Source organism: Argentina silus (genome assembly GCF_951799395.1).
Source record: "Argentina silus genome assembly, chromosome: 11".
Lineage (NCBI taxonomy): Eukaryota > Metazoa > Chordata > Actinopteri > Argentiniformes > Argentinidae > Argentina > Argentina silus.
In genome coordinates, this window is record NC_139665.1 from 18,017,657 (window position 1) to 18,034,644 (window position 16,988).

At 43.4% G+C, this 16,988-nt stretch overlaps 1 protein-coding gene across 3 annotated transcripts in view; it reads right to left on the reverse strand.

Annotated features, from left to right (window-relative positions):
- Positions 1-4,844: 4,844 nt before the first annotated feature.
- Positions 4,845-16,988, reverse strand: part of ctdp1 (CTD (carboxy-terminal domain, RNA polymerase II, polypeptide A) phosphatase, subunit 1) — a 58,778-nt gene continuing 46,634 nt past the window's right edge. For 2 of the 3 annotated variants that reach the window (XM_083680961.1, XM_083680960.1), the window contains exon 13: positions 4,845-5,469. In XM_083680961.1, the coding sequence (XP_083537087.1) occupies positions 5,304-5,469 (166 nt within the window). In that variant the 3' untranslated portion in view covers positions 4,845-5,303. The remainder of the gene's footprint in view (positions 5,470-16,988) is intronic. The other variant, XM_083680962.1, reaches the window with a different exon arrangement.

Below are 16,988 nucleotides of genomic sequence, written 5' to 3' on the forward strand. Positions count from 1 at the left end.
TTTATATTACTATATGTGGATAAAACCACATGCCTATTGCAGTCAGTATGAGATTTGGATGCACTGTATATAGATATCAGTGCCTTATATCAGTGATATACTGAAGCAAAGTGTCACTACCTAAATATTTCACCAATCTGATTGTTCCGACCTTTTATTTAACCTTTATTTATGTAGGGGAAGTTTCTCTGAGACCAGGGTCTCTTTTCAGGAGAGCCCTGCTTACAAGGCACAACAGAAACAAAAAACAAGAAACAAAACAAGAAAGACATTTCAAACAAAATTAATAAATACATAAAGAGTATACAATTTTAGCCAAACAAGGAGCTAGGTAAAACATATGCAGTCCTCTTTGACACAGTTCATGGTATCTGTCTTTATATCCTGTCTGTCTCAGGCCTGTTATATAATCAACTTCATACCAGCCAGCCTTCAAAGTGAAGGTTGTTGTATTGTTGCTTGTTAGCAACATTTCTACCCTCAAGCCTCTTTGAAGCTGTCTCCTACCTCGGCCTGGGTGGTGGGAACAGACTGGTTGAAGAGCAGAGAAACATAAATATGGACATGTATAGGATCCCTCTGACGTCTGAAATGGCTCACCTTTCAGATACCGATCATATTTTCGAAAGGTCAATTTCAAAAAGGGCATAAAAGTCATGGCCCCAGGAATAACTATAAACATTGTAATATATTAAAAGCCATTATCAGTTGGAATGGGACTAATACTGTGAGAGGGAAATAGACAGGACATGGAGGTCAAGCATCTAAATTGTTCAGACCAGAGGAGCTTTTAATATGTCTGGTCACAATATACTGGAGCTGCCAGAAATAAATCCACTGTGGTAAGAAGGCAATACTGAGGCTAGGTCTCTGCTGCTGTCACCCTGTCACTGTGGAGCTTGGCATCACCATACGCTGTCAAACCACACCATATTACAAACTCCAAACATTTCTCAGTGTCCACACAATACCCAGCAGCTGAAAGGGTAGAGATAAAACATTTGGATACGGGTAATACATGTTTTATTGGCTTTTGATAATATACCAATTGATGCCTTCAATAAAGTGTGCAAGATGATGTTTTAGATTCTAAGTATATTGAATGTACAGTTCAGTATGTGTGCCCTGGGTATAATCAAATGGTCTGGATTCATTCCGGTCACAACATAGACAGCAATCCCTCTTTAGACTCGAAAACTCCTTCGTGTTTACAACCAGCATACCACAAGATTTTTTTGTTTTTATTGTCTTTTATTGCATACATTCAGACACAATCACACTATCAAACATGCTGTTAAATTAATTGCCATTTTCATTTTTGGCAGTCTTTGTAGTTGGCACCATAGGTAGACATCCCTGTGACAAATGAGCAGCGTAATTGGATTCTAGTGTTATTTCCAGTTCCATCTGTGATGTCATGAGGGGTGCACTTATGCTTCCTGCCTTTTCATAAGCTTGGGTGGTGATTCATCTAAAAGCTCCATGACTGACATGAGTTACATTCACATAGGTGCACATTCACATTATGTACTGTACTCTCAGCAAAACACGCTGAGCAGCTTTCATAAAAAAGAAGCAGAAAAAAAAAGAAAGAAAAAAAAGCAGGCAGCAAAATCAACCACGCTGTTGGACAAAAATACCCTCGGCATTAACAACCGCCTTGCTTCAGGAGGATCGGAAATTGGCTGAGGTCTGGTATTTTGATTAATATGCCTAGTCACTCTGACATGAGGGACGGACTCGATGGCTGGGATATGAAATGAATACTGTATTGTATGTGAGAGGGACATACAGACACAGAGCCAAAAGTTCTGAACTGGTCCATGGATTCTCTGTGGCTACTAGAATTGCTCAACTCTTTCACTATGCCATTAAAAATGCAGTTATAAACCAATAATTTATGTTCTATGGAACATAAAAAAAGAATAAAAAAAGAGAAGTGTCTTTTATATATTGTGACAAATAAACAGGGTCATTCCTCGACCAGAAGAAAAGCTTAGAAATCAACATGGCACCGACATTGGAATCAGCGTGAGCAACTCCCCAGAGGAGCTGCTGTCTTCTTGCACTGACCCAGTTATTCTCAGCACTAAATACATTAGAAGATTTATACTGCGGCAGTGTGGCTATTGAAATAGAGTTCATTTATTTTTGGAACCTAAGACTTGAAAGCGTTCAATAGCTCTTAAAACCCTGTTTTCAAAAGTTGGCTTTACTCTGTCTGTAACCATGACATGGTCCCCCCCGGGGGAAGCATCCGCATGGCCACAGAGAAACTCTAATCCTCAAGTACACTTGAGAAAACATGACATCATATCTTTCATAACAACATATATATTACAGCAGGCCCGGGCAGCTCAAGTACCATTTCAAGGTGATTTACCGTGTTTCATCATGCACCTGAGAGTTCCTCACATCATCCATCTTTCAGTGTATTAATGGGGGAAACACACATGTACTGAAGAGGTGATTTACAGTATGTTCATGTTCTGCTGCCATCCAAGCAAGAGACAGTAAATTAATCCTGAAGATATTGAGGGTCTAAAAACATGCTAATATTACAAACTCCAACTTCTACTGATACACTTTCCAATTGAGTGTATTTGTGAAGTTGCTTTAGTTACAGGGAGCAACTAAAGACCCAGTCAGGCTCCGTTCCATCTCATGGTAATCAGCCTGTGAAACCACATATTGTTTGCTTGTTCCTTAATGCTGGACCCCATCAATTTCAGTAGGATGCTAGGAACTTTAAGTGGATTTATTGCAGTTTTGATCATTGATAATAAAGATGAATGATGCTTTAATTAAAAGCATATAGGTTACCTCATATATTTTCATGAAGAATCACATTCATATAATAGACTAAAGCAATAACCTTTGATACTTATTCTATATTGGTGAACGATGAGGGTAATCCGTCCTCAGTCTCGCATGAATAGAACCTTTCCTTCTGAAGACCATTCAGTTTACAGATGGTTCCTCCTCCTGCTGCTGGCCTACCAGTGGAGGCTGGTGGAGGTAGAAATGAGGATTGGCTCATTGTAATGCAGGGTTAGGGTTAGGGTTAGCTCCACCCGCCTCCCCTGTGGCCTACTATACGTACAAACAAACCTAAGAGCCTTATCGCTGTCACTCTTCCTTCCAAGGATTGTAATGATTCTGGATTCTAAAGTCTAAACGTTATGCCATTGTAGTCTCATTTTCTAACTCACTCGTCTTCTCCTCCGTCCTCCACTTAATTCATCCTGAAAAAGCACTGGAGGAGAACACAGTATGTAAGGGCAGGAACCTAGATCTTCTCCTCCAATGCGTTTTCAGTAGGATGTGAGTGGAGGACAGAGGAGAGGATGTGAGGAGTCGTGTTCATAACAATTGAGAAAAGGCTCTATAGCCAGACAGCTAGAGGCATAACACAGGAAGAGAAAAGCACACTCGGCAGAAATGAGAAATGAACGATGAAGACCTCCTTGGGAAATCACCAGCGGGGCCAGCTGTCAGTCATCAGAAAAGAAGCACTTTTCTCCAGCTTGTCTGACTTTTAGGAGATAAGGACGCTTCAGGGGTGAAACCTGTAAAAAATTACCTGGTATATAGATTCTCTCTCATCTCACCTATTCCTAATGGAAATGAATGGAAAACACACTGAAATATGAACAATTTGCTGAACATCCCTGGAGAAGATCACCTAAAGTTCAACAGAAAATCAACTGGAATGTACTGTGATCTTTGTCTGATAAAACATAAAAAGTAGAATGAGCAGATGTTCTGAAATGTTTTGTATTGGCTCTTCTCCCACAGGACATTGGGACAACGTTACTGCATTGTTTGTTTGTACATTGACTGACAGCACTAATCTCCATCGACTGCCTCAAAATGCCACAGCAATGAGTTGTTCCTCTATTGAACACTATTTTTTCTTCTCCGTGGGATAAGAAAAACAACAAAATCAACAATCATTTATAAAACAAATCTTTATTAAATGAAAAGTATCTTTTCTGTCAGGTCAAGTACGAAATAGAATATACAAATACTTTACATATCAGTGTTTTCATTGAAAATATTTAACAACAACACAACAAACAAGAACAGAACAAAGAAACCTGGGGTTATTATCAAGCTAATTATTTCAATCATGTTAAAGTGACTAAGGACACACTGTACAGTGGCAGTTGAGGGTGGCACTGAGACGTGCACTAAGGACCCTGAATCACAGTGTTTCAACCCCTCTACCCCTGAACCTTCAACCACTGACCAATCCCAGCCTTAGATTCTGTACTACCCCAGTTGAACAGAGCCGTTCCGATGGGAGACTTTGAGACTTTTACATGAACAGTAAATCAATGACTCTAGTGACCAATCGTAAATCACCTCGGAGAAATACCCAGGGGTGGGATAAGATCTAATAACAATTGCAAAAAGCGAACAAATAGCTCCACTAATTATAGGCATCAGTGAGCCGAGGCATTGGCCCTGTAGATTGGCCTTGACTATATAACCTTTCAACACAAACGAATATCAACTGACCTCGGAAGGTTGATCAAGATTATTTTGACGAGCCAGAACTGCCACAGTGCAACTGATTCATTTCCTGGTTTAGCCAGCCCAGTAAGCAGACTCCTCAAACAAACACAACCAGTTGATGAGGATAAAGCTGCGTTGACATCGCAGTGTTAGTGCATCCATGGGCATTTGTTTCAAATGGCTCAGTCTACCTCGTACGGTACAACGGCATGGTAGAGAAGGACAGAGAACAAAAACATCCAATTGGGCACATTCAGGTGTCTTAGTCTTACTGCTGGTAACAATGTTAACTCCTAAAAAACTGTCAATATGAAAAAAAAGAGTCAGAGTAAAATGTATATTTAGCTGCAGGCCTTGGTGAGGCGATTTCAAACTCTTTGGCATAAATGACCAATGAATTACATCATTTGTTGAATTTATATAAAAGTCGTAATAGAAAAAAACAAACCTCAAATAAAACGTTTGCAAATTCCATGTCTCCTATCATATCTCACGATAAAACATCAACACTCAAGTGTTTGCTGTCAATAGTTTCTATATAAACCCTAAAAAGTCTCTAGAACTATATTTACACACTAACACACACTTCCTACCCCGCTCCCATTTCTGTACACATTCACTTACAGCACATATTCATAACTCATACTAAACACACACAGATTCCAAAGCACAGAGACAGATGCTGTAGGTGCTCAGGTACCACTTGTTAGGGGGTGCTGGGAGAATTCAGGGATTCTTTTGTGTGTTTTTTGGGTAATCAAGTCTCCCACTAATTATCCATTTCACATGAAGTCGTTAAGCTCAGCTTCAAGGGCGGCGGCCATTTCATCTGCCTCAGAGCTGCTGCCTCCTTCTTCCTCGTTGGAGTCCTTGGTAGACTCATCAGCCGAGTCCCCCTCTTCATTCTCCTCCTCTTTCTTGGCCTCGTCAAGCTTGCGTTTGTGTCCCCTATGGGAAAAGGGAGGGGAGACCAGTGATGAGTGACATTGTATTACAATCTTTCTTATTGACACATCTGTAAAAAAAATAAAAAAAATAAAAATAATCAAAACAATCCACACCAAGCCAGAATCCTGGTTTAAGAAATACACTAAAACCTCTATTAGTAACCAGTGCGTTTATTTGCTTTAACCATGGAGTGCTCCCAACACATATTGGAGACAGGCTATTGTTGGGAGACTGGTGGTTATTCTGTTATTCTGACCCCCAATGCTGCTGCCCAACTGCTGCTTAAGCCCAGGATATGACAGAGCTGAATATACCGTACTGAGAACAAATATCCACCAACATTACACAACATCAACTTTATTAGCCTACTGCTATTACTGGACTGCACTTATTGGACGTTTTATGCTCAAAGAGCATATCTTTTAAGTCGAAGAGTATATTTCTATGAACTAAACCTACAGCAACCTTGTTGCTGTTGAGTATACTTGGATGAGACTCAGCCAAGGAATAGAAAAAGTATACTATGTCCCATATAACACCATTGTAGCAATATTCAGACAGAGCTGAGAATACTGACTTCCCATTTTCTTCAGGAACAACCCCACTCCCACACCAACATAAAAAAGATTCACCACAAGAAAATGAATAATTGCTTTTGTTTCACATCCCATATACAGTACACCCCCTGATAATAGTATGTTGTAATGAGCATGTGTATTCTCCACATAGCTGTAGCTGCATAGTTTTATCCCTGCACCTGAGGGCCATTCACAAGACAACTGCTATGTGATAGGAAACCTCTCTTATGTTAAAATAACCTAACTGTGCTATGGTGATGAGGGAGGGAGAACAATGACTGCTGAGAGAGAGAGAGAGAGAGAGAGAGAGAGAGAGAGAGGGAGAGAGAGGGAGAGAGAGAGAGAGAGAGAGAGACAGAGAGAGAGAGAGAGAGAGGGAGAGAGAGAGAGAGAGAGAGGGAGAGAGAGAGAGAGAGAGAGAGAGACAGAGAGAGAGAGAGAGAGGGAGAGAGACAGAGAGAGGGAGAAAATATGAGCAAGTGAAACAAGATAGAGAAAGATAAAAAAAAGAGACAAAATACAGTAGAAAAGAGTGGGGTAGCGCTAGGGAAAGGAGTCTCCCCACGGCGCTCCAGAGAGGTACATGTACAGTAAGGGGTTAAACATGCCTCCTCACCGCTCTCCCTCCCACTTCCCACTGGCTTCCCCCCCCCGGCAGAGGGCTTGTTAGCATGATGCTAATGAGGCAGGTACGGGTTTGTGTAGGGCTGACACCAGAGGCCACACTCCTCTGCAGGGAGGGGGGGCCCTCTCTCATTAATGAGCTCCGCTGTCAGAGGCAAGCCCCAGAACGCCTCTCAATACGCCTCCCCTTACTCCCGCGACAGCAACTCTTTGATTGGTTTGCTCATTAAAGGTCAGGTGTCAGCTGACATTACTTGAGAAGCTCATAACATGGCAGTTGAGTAGCCCCCGTGGGGATCACTGCAGATGTATGTGGCACTGTGTTGATCCTACAGTACATCAACTAGAAATTATAGGCTTCAATAACGGCTTCATTTGGGATGAGTTACAGACCTCTGGCCGTTTCATTTCAAAGCCTAGCCTACGTATTAAGAGGTAATTGTAAGGTCAAGCAATAATGATTCTGAGGGCAAAGTTTAATGACGTATTATGTTGCTGTGCTAGCACACAAGACAAACTGAACAGGTGGGCAATAGATCTATGAGGGACTCTGGCAGGCCCACAGGCCATATAAATACCAGTTCATAGTGTGTGTGGTGCTGTGTTGGCTTGATCTCTAGAGATAGCGGTTCAATCTTAATGAGTATACTGGACACTCCGAAGTGCTAGAACATAATGGACAGAGAATCTTAGCTTTTATGTTTGTTGATATCTTCTTAGAATATTTTCTTTCATCCTCTCTCCCTTCCCTCCTACCCTCCTATCCTATCCTCTCTCTCTTTCCCCCTCTTCTTCATCATTACCCATCTCACCTTTGGAGGAGCTTCCACCACTAACCTTCCTGGAGAACAAACAGTGTGGTATTCAGCTCTTTAAAACCAACCAAGTGTTCTTAGAAAAGCTATGCTACTCGGGTGATTTGAAGGTCAAGAGCTCAAGTCCTCCTCTGGCAGTTCCGCTTCAGACAGAGTATGGCGTGGAGGGAACAGCCCGGCCTCTATCTACCCGTCAGAAACTCACTTGCACCACAGCTCAGAGACAAGAAGAGTGAAACAATCCTTCCTTCTTTGTGTAGCATTGTGACTGCCAATGGCACCTGGTCCTAGCATAGATTTTTGCTTATGATGACTGATGTATAGATGATTCACTTACTTTAGACAAATGTACTTGTTTGTAAGTCTCTTTGGATAAAAGCGCCTGCTAAATGTCAAAAATGTAAATGTAAACAAGATACACTAAGCTACAGCTCACACTGTATCAGAGAGTTCAACAAAGTTAAACAGAGATGAAAAAAATCAAACTCCATGTCTCTTTCCCCCTCAAATGAGGTGGACGACAGAGTGAGATGATTCCATTATGAAGAGGCTTCAGGGCTGCTGCTCAAATATGAAGAGAGTGAGAGAAACAAAGTTAAACACAGATGAAAAAAATCATACTCCATGGGACCATATATACTGAAATGTATGCACTCACTGCAATGTAAGTCGCTTTGGATAAAAAATGGCAGCTAAATGGCATATATATATATATATATATATATATATAATATAATATATTAGAAAGAAAGAGAGAGAGAGACAGAGGAATAGTTCTAACAGACAGGGAAAGACCTGTATACATAGCCCTCTCCCGTGGCAAACGGCTTGTCACACAGAGACAATTGTGTGGGTCTCCGTAACGGACAGACGCACAGTGAGAACACTGACATAACACGGCATTTCTTCATTAGCAGCTCTATGATCAGCCAACACTGGCCTAATGTGACTGTTCTACTGAGCCACTCAAATGAGGATGATGAACAAGCCAAGCAAGTGACTGATCCTCGGACGGAGAAATCGCTATAGAATGTAGCAACACAAATGGACTCCTATTTTCTCTCAGAAGTGCAGGCTGCCAGCTATCATTCATGTCCCATTTCACAGGGAAAAGGAGAATGGATTGTAAAAATCAAGAAGCACAGCGGTTGGTGCTGATAGGTGAGTGCCCAGGGCCAAGAACACGATTGGCCACAAGCCCAGAGACGAAGAGTGGTTTAATGTCATTATCAAGCACCTCATACATCCAGAGTGGCCACAGACTGTCAAATGAGCACTGAAATAATCGCTGTCCATTATCATAGCAATTTATATCCTCACTATTAAGATCCCATTTCAAGATGTGTATCATGACCATAAAGTCAACTATCTCTCCAATAAATCACTCTCAAAATCCTGAGAGATTGTGTGTGTGTGTACATTAATCTAATGTAGCCAACTCAACCATTGTATATTCTCCAGAACTAACAATTATGATGCGATTTCTCCAAATGAAATGTGCACTGTCAAAAGACTTTACGCACAAGTGAGTCCAAACAAAAGGCAATCAGCTTTTCCTCATTATCTGTGATAAGACACTGAGCGCAGGGCGATTACTTCCTAATGCTATTATGTCTTTGTGCTGAGATGAGTCAGGTTTGTGATTGTGTTAGGGGGTGTCAATAGGACACGCTGTAGCAGCTCACGGTCCCCTGACGGCGAACAAACAGCCCTGAGCCACAGCCATTCTCCACGGTTCAACACGACATCATTAGTTTGATGTTAAGAGATACAAACGACAAATATTGGGCGGGAAAAAAAACAACAACATTGGGGAGGCGGGAGGACCTGAAGCGGTGTTCCTTTCTGAGTTGTGTATTTTCACAGTCGCTCAGTCCACAACACAAACCACACAACACACAAAACACAAACACAGCCTAAAGTAGGGAACAGGGTGAGGTGGAAGAAGGTGTTGTGAAGGCTGCTGCTGGCTGGATAGCTGATGTGTTGCAATGCGGTACACACAGCACCTCAGAGTAGCTTCTCACGCTGATAAGAATAGGCAGCAGCAGAGGCTCTCTGAGGGCTGCCGGGCTCCAGACTCTACCTACTGTGGCATCCCCAGACTCTACCTACTGTGGCATCCCCAGACTCTACCTACTGTGGCATCCCCAGACTCTACCTACTGTGGCATCCCCAGACTCTACCTACTGTGGCATCCCCAGTCATGTAACACAGAGGAGAGCTCAGAGGATTCATCGTCTGAGGTGACGGGGGGAGAGGGGAGGTGACATGCCACATTCTAACGAGGGGCTGAGCAACTAAGAAAACAACGAATTAAGAGATCTCTATCTTTTCCCGCTCTCTTTCTTTCTTTCTTTCTTTCTTTCTTTCTTTCTTTCTTTCTTTCTGTGTCAGTCTCTTCAAAGTAAGTTAAGGTTCCGCAAGAGGTAGAGGAAAGAGGTGCTGATGGGCCGGAGACACGGAGGGAGTAGAGGGAAAGAGTCAAAGGAATTGTGGGGGAAGACCTGACACAGTCGCAGCTCTTTGAACTGTTCCAAGAGAACACATCTGACAGCTCTGTGTTACAGAGAGTTTAGAAGAGAGAGGGAGGGAGAGATGGAGAAAGGACGCAGAGAGAGAGAGAGAGAGAGAGAGAGACAGCCTTGAACAAACACAGACGGTAAGAGAGAAAGAGAATAGGAGGCTCATGTTATGTAATCTAGGATGTATGGAACAAGACAACAGGATCAATGCAGAAGTCTAATCCCAAGAACAGTCAACTGGATACCACTAAAGACCCATCTAATAGTGAGGATGACAACTGAAGCATTGTGTACTGAAGTAGCCATCAATGACTTTCAATACGTGGATGGCGATGAGTGGGCTAAAGGCTACTCAGTTAGCATCAATCAATTAAAATGGTTTAGAGCTTTCTTGAAGCAGTGGATTAAGTAGATGAAGAACTTGGTCTACAATGTGCTAGAATGTCTCCAAAAGATTGAGCGTACAATTACCATCAATTGTCCTATCCTGCTGTTGCCCCTCTGTGCCGACCGCGCGCACAGACAGACAGACAGACAGACAGACAGACAGACAGACAGACACACAGACACACAGACACACACACACACACACACACACACACACACACACACACACACACACACACACACACACACACACACACACACACCTCACTTCCGTCTTTAAGAACACAATGTTCCTGTACTCTTATTGAAGTGTACAGTACACCATGAAGGATCAATCTTGGGGAAGATGAAAGAATTCCATTTGAGGACGGGGATGGGCACGGCATTGTGAGGGATGCATTTCATGAGCTTTAGTTCGCGCATACTGAAAACACAATCACAGTTTCAATAGGGTGCAGGGAAACGAAAAATACAGAAATGCAAAAACCATACGACAACAAGCAACCACATAACACAAAGATTTCTCAAAGTCTAGATCCCCTTGGGGAAACATTCTTTTGGGAGGCAAAGAGTATTTTTTCTTCACAAAGTTGAGCCAAATCACTAAGACTAAGGGAGAAACACAGTGTACAAACTGCTGACGGTGCCATCGGATGAATAGGAGTGCTGTGTGCGATGTGACACCCCAGTGTGAATTGAAGTGCCACTGTCATTTACATTTCTCCTGGTGTCCCATTCTGCCCCCTCCCATCACTGTCTCAGCCACACACTGAGAAACAAGATTACGGCCCCCAGGGCTTCTTTTGATATGAGGCCGATCTCTTCCCTTTCTCTCTCGCCTGCAGAAAACATCTTTGACGAGACAGGAGTGTATCTGTGTTTCTACAGGAGGTGGTGGTTCTCTTCACAGGGAGATGAGCCCAGAGGATTTAGATGTAATGTTTGGCCACATACTGTACGTACACAAACAGACACAGAGACACAGAGACACACATACACAGAGCCACACACACACACACACACACACAGAGCCACACACACACACACACACACACACACACACACACACACACACACACACACACACACACACACACGGGCTATCGAGCTGCCTAATCTTTAAATTACAATTATTAATCCATTGACTTTGTCTTTGACACACAGCACCTCTGCAATAAGGGGGTAGAAAATGGCACCCTGAGGAGTGCTTGTGTGCTTGTTAAGAGGGGAGTGTCTTGACACGGTGCCAAAGCTTGTTAAATCATTTATGAGCTCGGCATCTTCCTGTCCTTTGAAAATATTCCAGATTAGTTTTGGTTTGGGGATTTCCGTCTCTTGAGTCACTGTACCAAAAAATATGCAAATACCCGCACAAACTAACTTCTAACACACACTAATATCACCAACAACTCTGTTTGACAGGTGTACGTGGCCATATGAGTAGATACCTGTTATCATAACTGCATAAAAGCACAGTAAAATCTATGATGGCACTGCAAAGACAAGCTAGTGACAGTCAAAAGTATTTCTGTAGACAGGAAATAGCTGTCTAAATACATTCGGTTAGAATTGAGAATGTCTGATATTACGCGAGCTGCCCATTTATTGGTTGGTTACAGAATAAATACAAAACACGATTTCTGCGGTGTTCAAGCGACTTGATCACAACAAATGAGAAGGAAACATCCAGTGCATAAACAATCAGGATCTCCTTACCCAAGATCCCGCTGGGGGAAAGTGACTCTACGACCTGAATCTACACTCCCAACCACAACTCTTCACATGAATAGACACAAGTTTCAGCAGTATCTTTTATGTGCACAATTCATGCACTCACATCGCTGACTACAGCTCGTGACAAAAGTCCCAGGGATGAATATGCCGAAAAACATGTGCCTGCTTTCAACAAGATCTTGATTTGAGCATAGAGGAGTTCTGATGGGAATTGACATCGGTGGTTACCGGTTCAGATGTGTACTTCACACTCCGCTTGCTTGTCTGAGGGCCCTGCAATCAGCACATGTAGGGGGGGGAGAGGGGGGGTAATTCAATTGAAACTTCTTTAATGCCTCCCTCTCTGTAACTCAATAAGCCATTCAACCTGGGTCTGCACAACCCCGCTCTATAATGACGCTGTTATCACAACCTTAATGGCTTCACACTGGGCCAAATATCACTGGCCACAAGCTGTCATTATCCTCGTAGAGCAGGGCTCTGAGTCAAGTCCTGGGGAGCCAAACAATCTTTGACACAGAGAGGCAGAACCCCACCGTAAATAGACTCCCAGGCAATGGAATAGTTTGTAGTTAATAGGTACCCAACGGCCCACGTGAGTGAGTCGACCTCCACGCCACCTTATACGTCACAATGCACCCAGAGGACACTGTACACACGTATATATATACATATCATAGACCACCGACAAAACATGGGGAGAAGTTGCGATAAAAAAGGGATTAGAGTGAGACTCATCTTCTCGCTTATTCTGTCCTGAGAAAACCAATAACCACCACCGCCTCCGTGGAACTAAGTTCCGTAGCCTAGCTCGGCAACGGTCAGGCCTCGACAACACGTTCAAACGGTGACCGGTTCAGAGCCTGCTCAAACGCAGTAGCGTGACGCGCTCAGACAGACAGACGGCTGACCGACCTGTCGCAGGCCACTGGCAAACACCCAGACTGAGAGATACGGACGGATAACACATGAAACAGAACACTCTCGTGTCTCTCGTCTCGTTCTAAAAGACTAACGAGAAGAAGGAAACCATTTATTGGTTTCACCATTTATTGAATATCAAAAAGGTTAGACAATTAGGTTTGGCGTATTTGGATGGCTGATCTTTTGAGAGCTCCCTACCTGGGAGTTATAAATGAGTACAACAAGTACATGTATATTACATGTATATTACATGTATATTACATGACAGGGAGTCTATACCTATATCAACCTCCTGGTAGATACAGACAGAGCTGAACCAAAGCAGGTGGAGGCTGAGGGTAGTGGTGGTGGTGGTGGTGGGAACAAAAACAATAGCAGCAATGTCATAGCACGACGACCAACAGTACCAGCAACAACAGCGTAGGCTACACAGAGGAGTATAGACTGACCACTGAAATAGGCCGCCATATCAACATGTAACATGGACAGACAGCTAGCACTGATTTCGAGTGTCCTGCCTGACGTAAGCTTGCTCCATTTCAGTCAGGATGTGTTTTTCAAAAAATAAGTTCTCCTCGTCTGAATTAAGGGAGCTCTAAGTAAACAGCAACTTGAGACGGTACCCTGCCAACATGGACATCATTATGTAGCCTACACACTGACAGCTGGAGGACCAAAACTAACATTAAAAAGATGAAGCTGCCCGGCTCACTAGAAACATGGGAGAGACAACACAAGTGATGCCTCGAGATGCCAGTGTGTACTCTTGACGTTACAGGCCGGGCTTCAGTGCAGAACAGCCTTGAAGCAGCACCCCTGTCAGAGGCTGTACAGGAGATGATTCCACACACGCACGCACGCACACAATCCCCCCCCTCAGCCCTGGCAGAGAGCAGATCTACAGTAGTTAAATTAGCAGGGGTCGAAGCTCCAAGCTCTCCCTCAACAGTGGGCTAATTGCCTGTGTGTGATGGGACATTCTCTAACGAGGTCCTCCCTACACCAAGGGTCTGGTGTGCTAATGGGATGCTCTGGTTGACCGGCTGTATGAAAACAAGCCACTCCTTCCTTCATATGGAGCCCCCAGCATGGCTAATGCTCAGTATCAGGAGTAGGAGTGGTAATGATGTGTGTGTGTGTGTGTGTGTGTGTGTGTGTGTGGGGGGGTCCCCTGAGTGGATGGCCACTGGACCTACGCCAGCCAGACTTGAAGCCAGATGATGCGTCTGCGTCTGAGTCAGATCAATTGCATGAAGCATATAACCACCAATCTGCCTGCACCGTCGGCTCGGAACTCTGCAAGAGGAAACTGGGTCAGATTAGTGGCGGTTTTTTTTCTTTCTTTCTGTTTTCTCTCCCTCTCTCTCTCTTTTTTTTTTTTTTTTGTGTAAGTAATTTTGAAAAGCCTCAGTAAGCATTCCTATTCCTCCCTGTCTAACACCTCCCCCACAGCTCTCTTTATCAGAGAGATGGAGTGCCTGACGAGAAAGAACATACTAGAGAACTCTCAAGGCGCTAACACTAGCGCTACATCTCCTAGCTGTACGCTGCTACTGGTCCGTTGCTCTGGTGAGAGACTGGTCATGTCCAATCACAGGGCGACTCTGGGCTAAAGGGTATCTGAGGGGGCAGTCAAGCAGAGCGAAAGGCTGTCCATATCCCTCAGGCATGTGTCACACACTTAATCCACCCCCTCCTATGATTATAGCTATGCCTCCCATCAACTGCAGGATCCCTCATTCAGGTGTCAGGGCCTGTTCTCACACAGAGCAGAGCTGCGTGTCGCCTACTAAAATGTCCCCAAGGCCGCTTCTCATCTTATCACTACAGGATGCTTTGTGAGGATGGATTTGTCCCGAGGTGATACACCCACACACGCACAGGCACACACACACAGGCACATTCTCTCAGCACACGCTCGACGCACGCACACGCGCACGCACACACACACACACACACACACACACACACGTCTCGTCCTATTTTTATATGCACAAAGACATCATTGTTGCATCTGCCCTTGGAGGCTTATTTGAAAGCTGACCTTATAACAACCTACAGACACTCATCCTCACCTTTCCTCCCATCACTCAGGAGAATACTAACCCTGGACAGCAGCCTTGGTGGGGGAATGTGAGCTTTGTTCATAACAGCTCAACTCAATCAACCGTACCGGTAACGGCTGACAAAATCTATTTGTACCTGACACATCACATCATGGCAGAGCCCAGCACGGAAGACTGGGTGGAGATGTACAGTACATAGGAGACCAGATTGAGTGCAATCAACTGCCCAGCAATATCAGCAGAAGTAGGGGTGTTAATGCGCCACGGCTCCATATTAACAGACAAGCAGAATTTAATGTATTACTTGTCTTCCCCTCTTCTTTTTCTTTCTCTTTTAAATGTCATTTACATGCGTAATTCCCTGTTCCCTGCAGAACATTTAACTAGTGTAATCTCTGCAGAGCACCAAGAGAATGCCTCGCAGCACTGAGAAGATATGAGAACTCGTTTCCAGTACAGAAAAACAATAACAACGGTTTGAAAACAACAGCTTTCATTGATGCTAATAGGATCATTTGAACTCTTATCTGTGAATTACCAGGCCATTACAGTTTGTCTCAAAGGGAAGAACCCTCTTTAACCCTCTGGGCACAGCTATTCTCGGTAACAGTTTACATGAACCTAATTACTTATATAAAAATAAAAAACCCCAAAAACATTTAATTGTCTACACTCTTTGAAGAAAACCATTTTGCAGAATTCATCAACAAGACCTTTATCTTGAGAGTAATGAATGTAACGTTTCTTATTCTCACTATCTTTGGGATGTTGATGTGAGCTCGTTTTGGATGCCATTCAAAAGCCGTTCTCCTCACAGTGAGGTAAACACCAGGGACGTGGGCGGTCTGGCCTGTCATGAAGCATAGATACTGTATGGTACTGTAAAACCTCACCGGACTGTTAGAGGGGACAGTAAATGGATTAGATAGAGCTATGGGCAGGCCAGTGATTCGGTTTCGCTCTATTGAATTTGGTCTTTCATCATATGTGGGGAGAAAAGGATAAAAGAAAGATGGAGAACCTGAGTTAATCAGAAGTTAATGTCTGCAAGTTTCACCAACAGAGTTCACATTGGACAAAACAACTCAGCTCATGAGTTCAGTACTGTACAGTATGTGTAAAGCATTTATCAGACGTATGAGCTATCCCTATATGTTCGGCGCTGCCCGTTTTCCATTTGAAGCCCGAATGCGATGGGAATGGGAGTCACTGAAACGGGAAAGAGTGATTTAACCCGCTGTATGTTAAATGAGGCTACTCCACATACATACGCTAAATTAACCAGAAAACTAATTTCAGCTAAAACATTAGTGCAAGGAATGATCCACAGCAGTTATTAACCTTTCTGGATCAATGTTGTAAATTGATGGAGTGGAGGAAGTACAAGCCTGTGATGGAATTGATTACGGGCGACACTTTACTAACGTGAAGAGCTACGGTCTGTATAGTGCAGCAAATCCTTGATGACTTCATCTACAAGTCCCCAAGGGGACATGTTAAAATATTTATAGACTTGAGGAGTGCATAAAAAAACAATGGCAACCAAAAATTATATAAGAGAATCCCCTGAGGGAAGTAAGGTTTCACACTGAATGGAAGACCAGAACTGAGAGGAACGTTCTTGTTTGAGCAATATTTCATGAAAACATGTCTGAGGCAAGACATGTGCCAGGCAAGCCACCTCTCTGTACCAACATTACTGTAGCCTGGAGAAGGAGAGGAAGGGGAAGGGGAAGGGGGAGATAGGGAGGGAGGGAAGGGAGAGAGAGAGAGCGAGAGAGAGCAAGAGAAATTAGTGTGAAAACAGAAACATTAAAGAAAAAATATTTGGGCTGCCAGTAAATTTAGCTTAATCCTCATTAATCA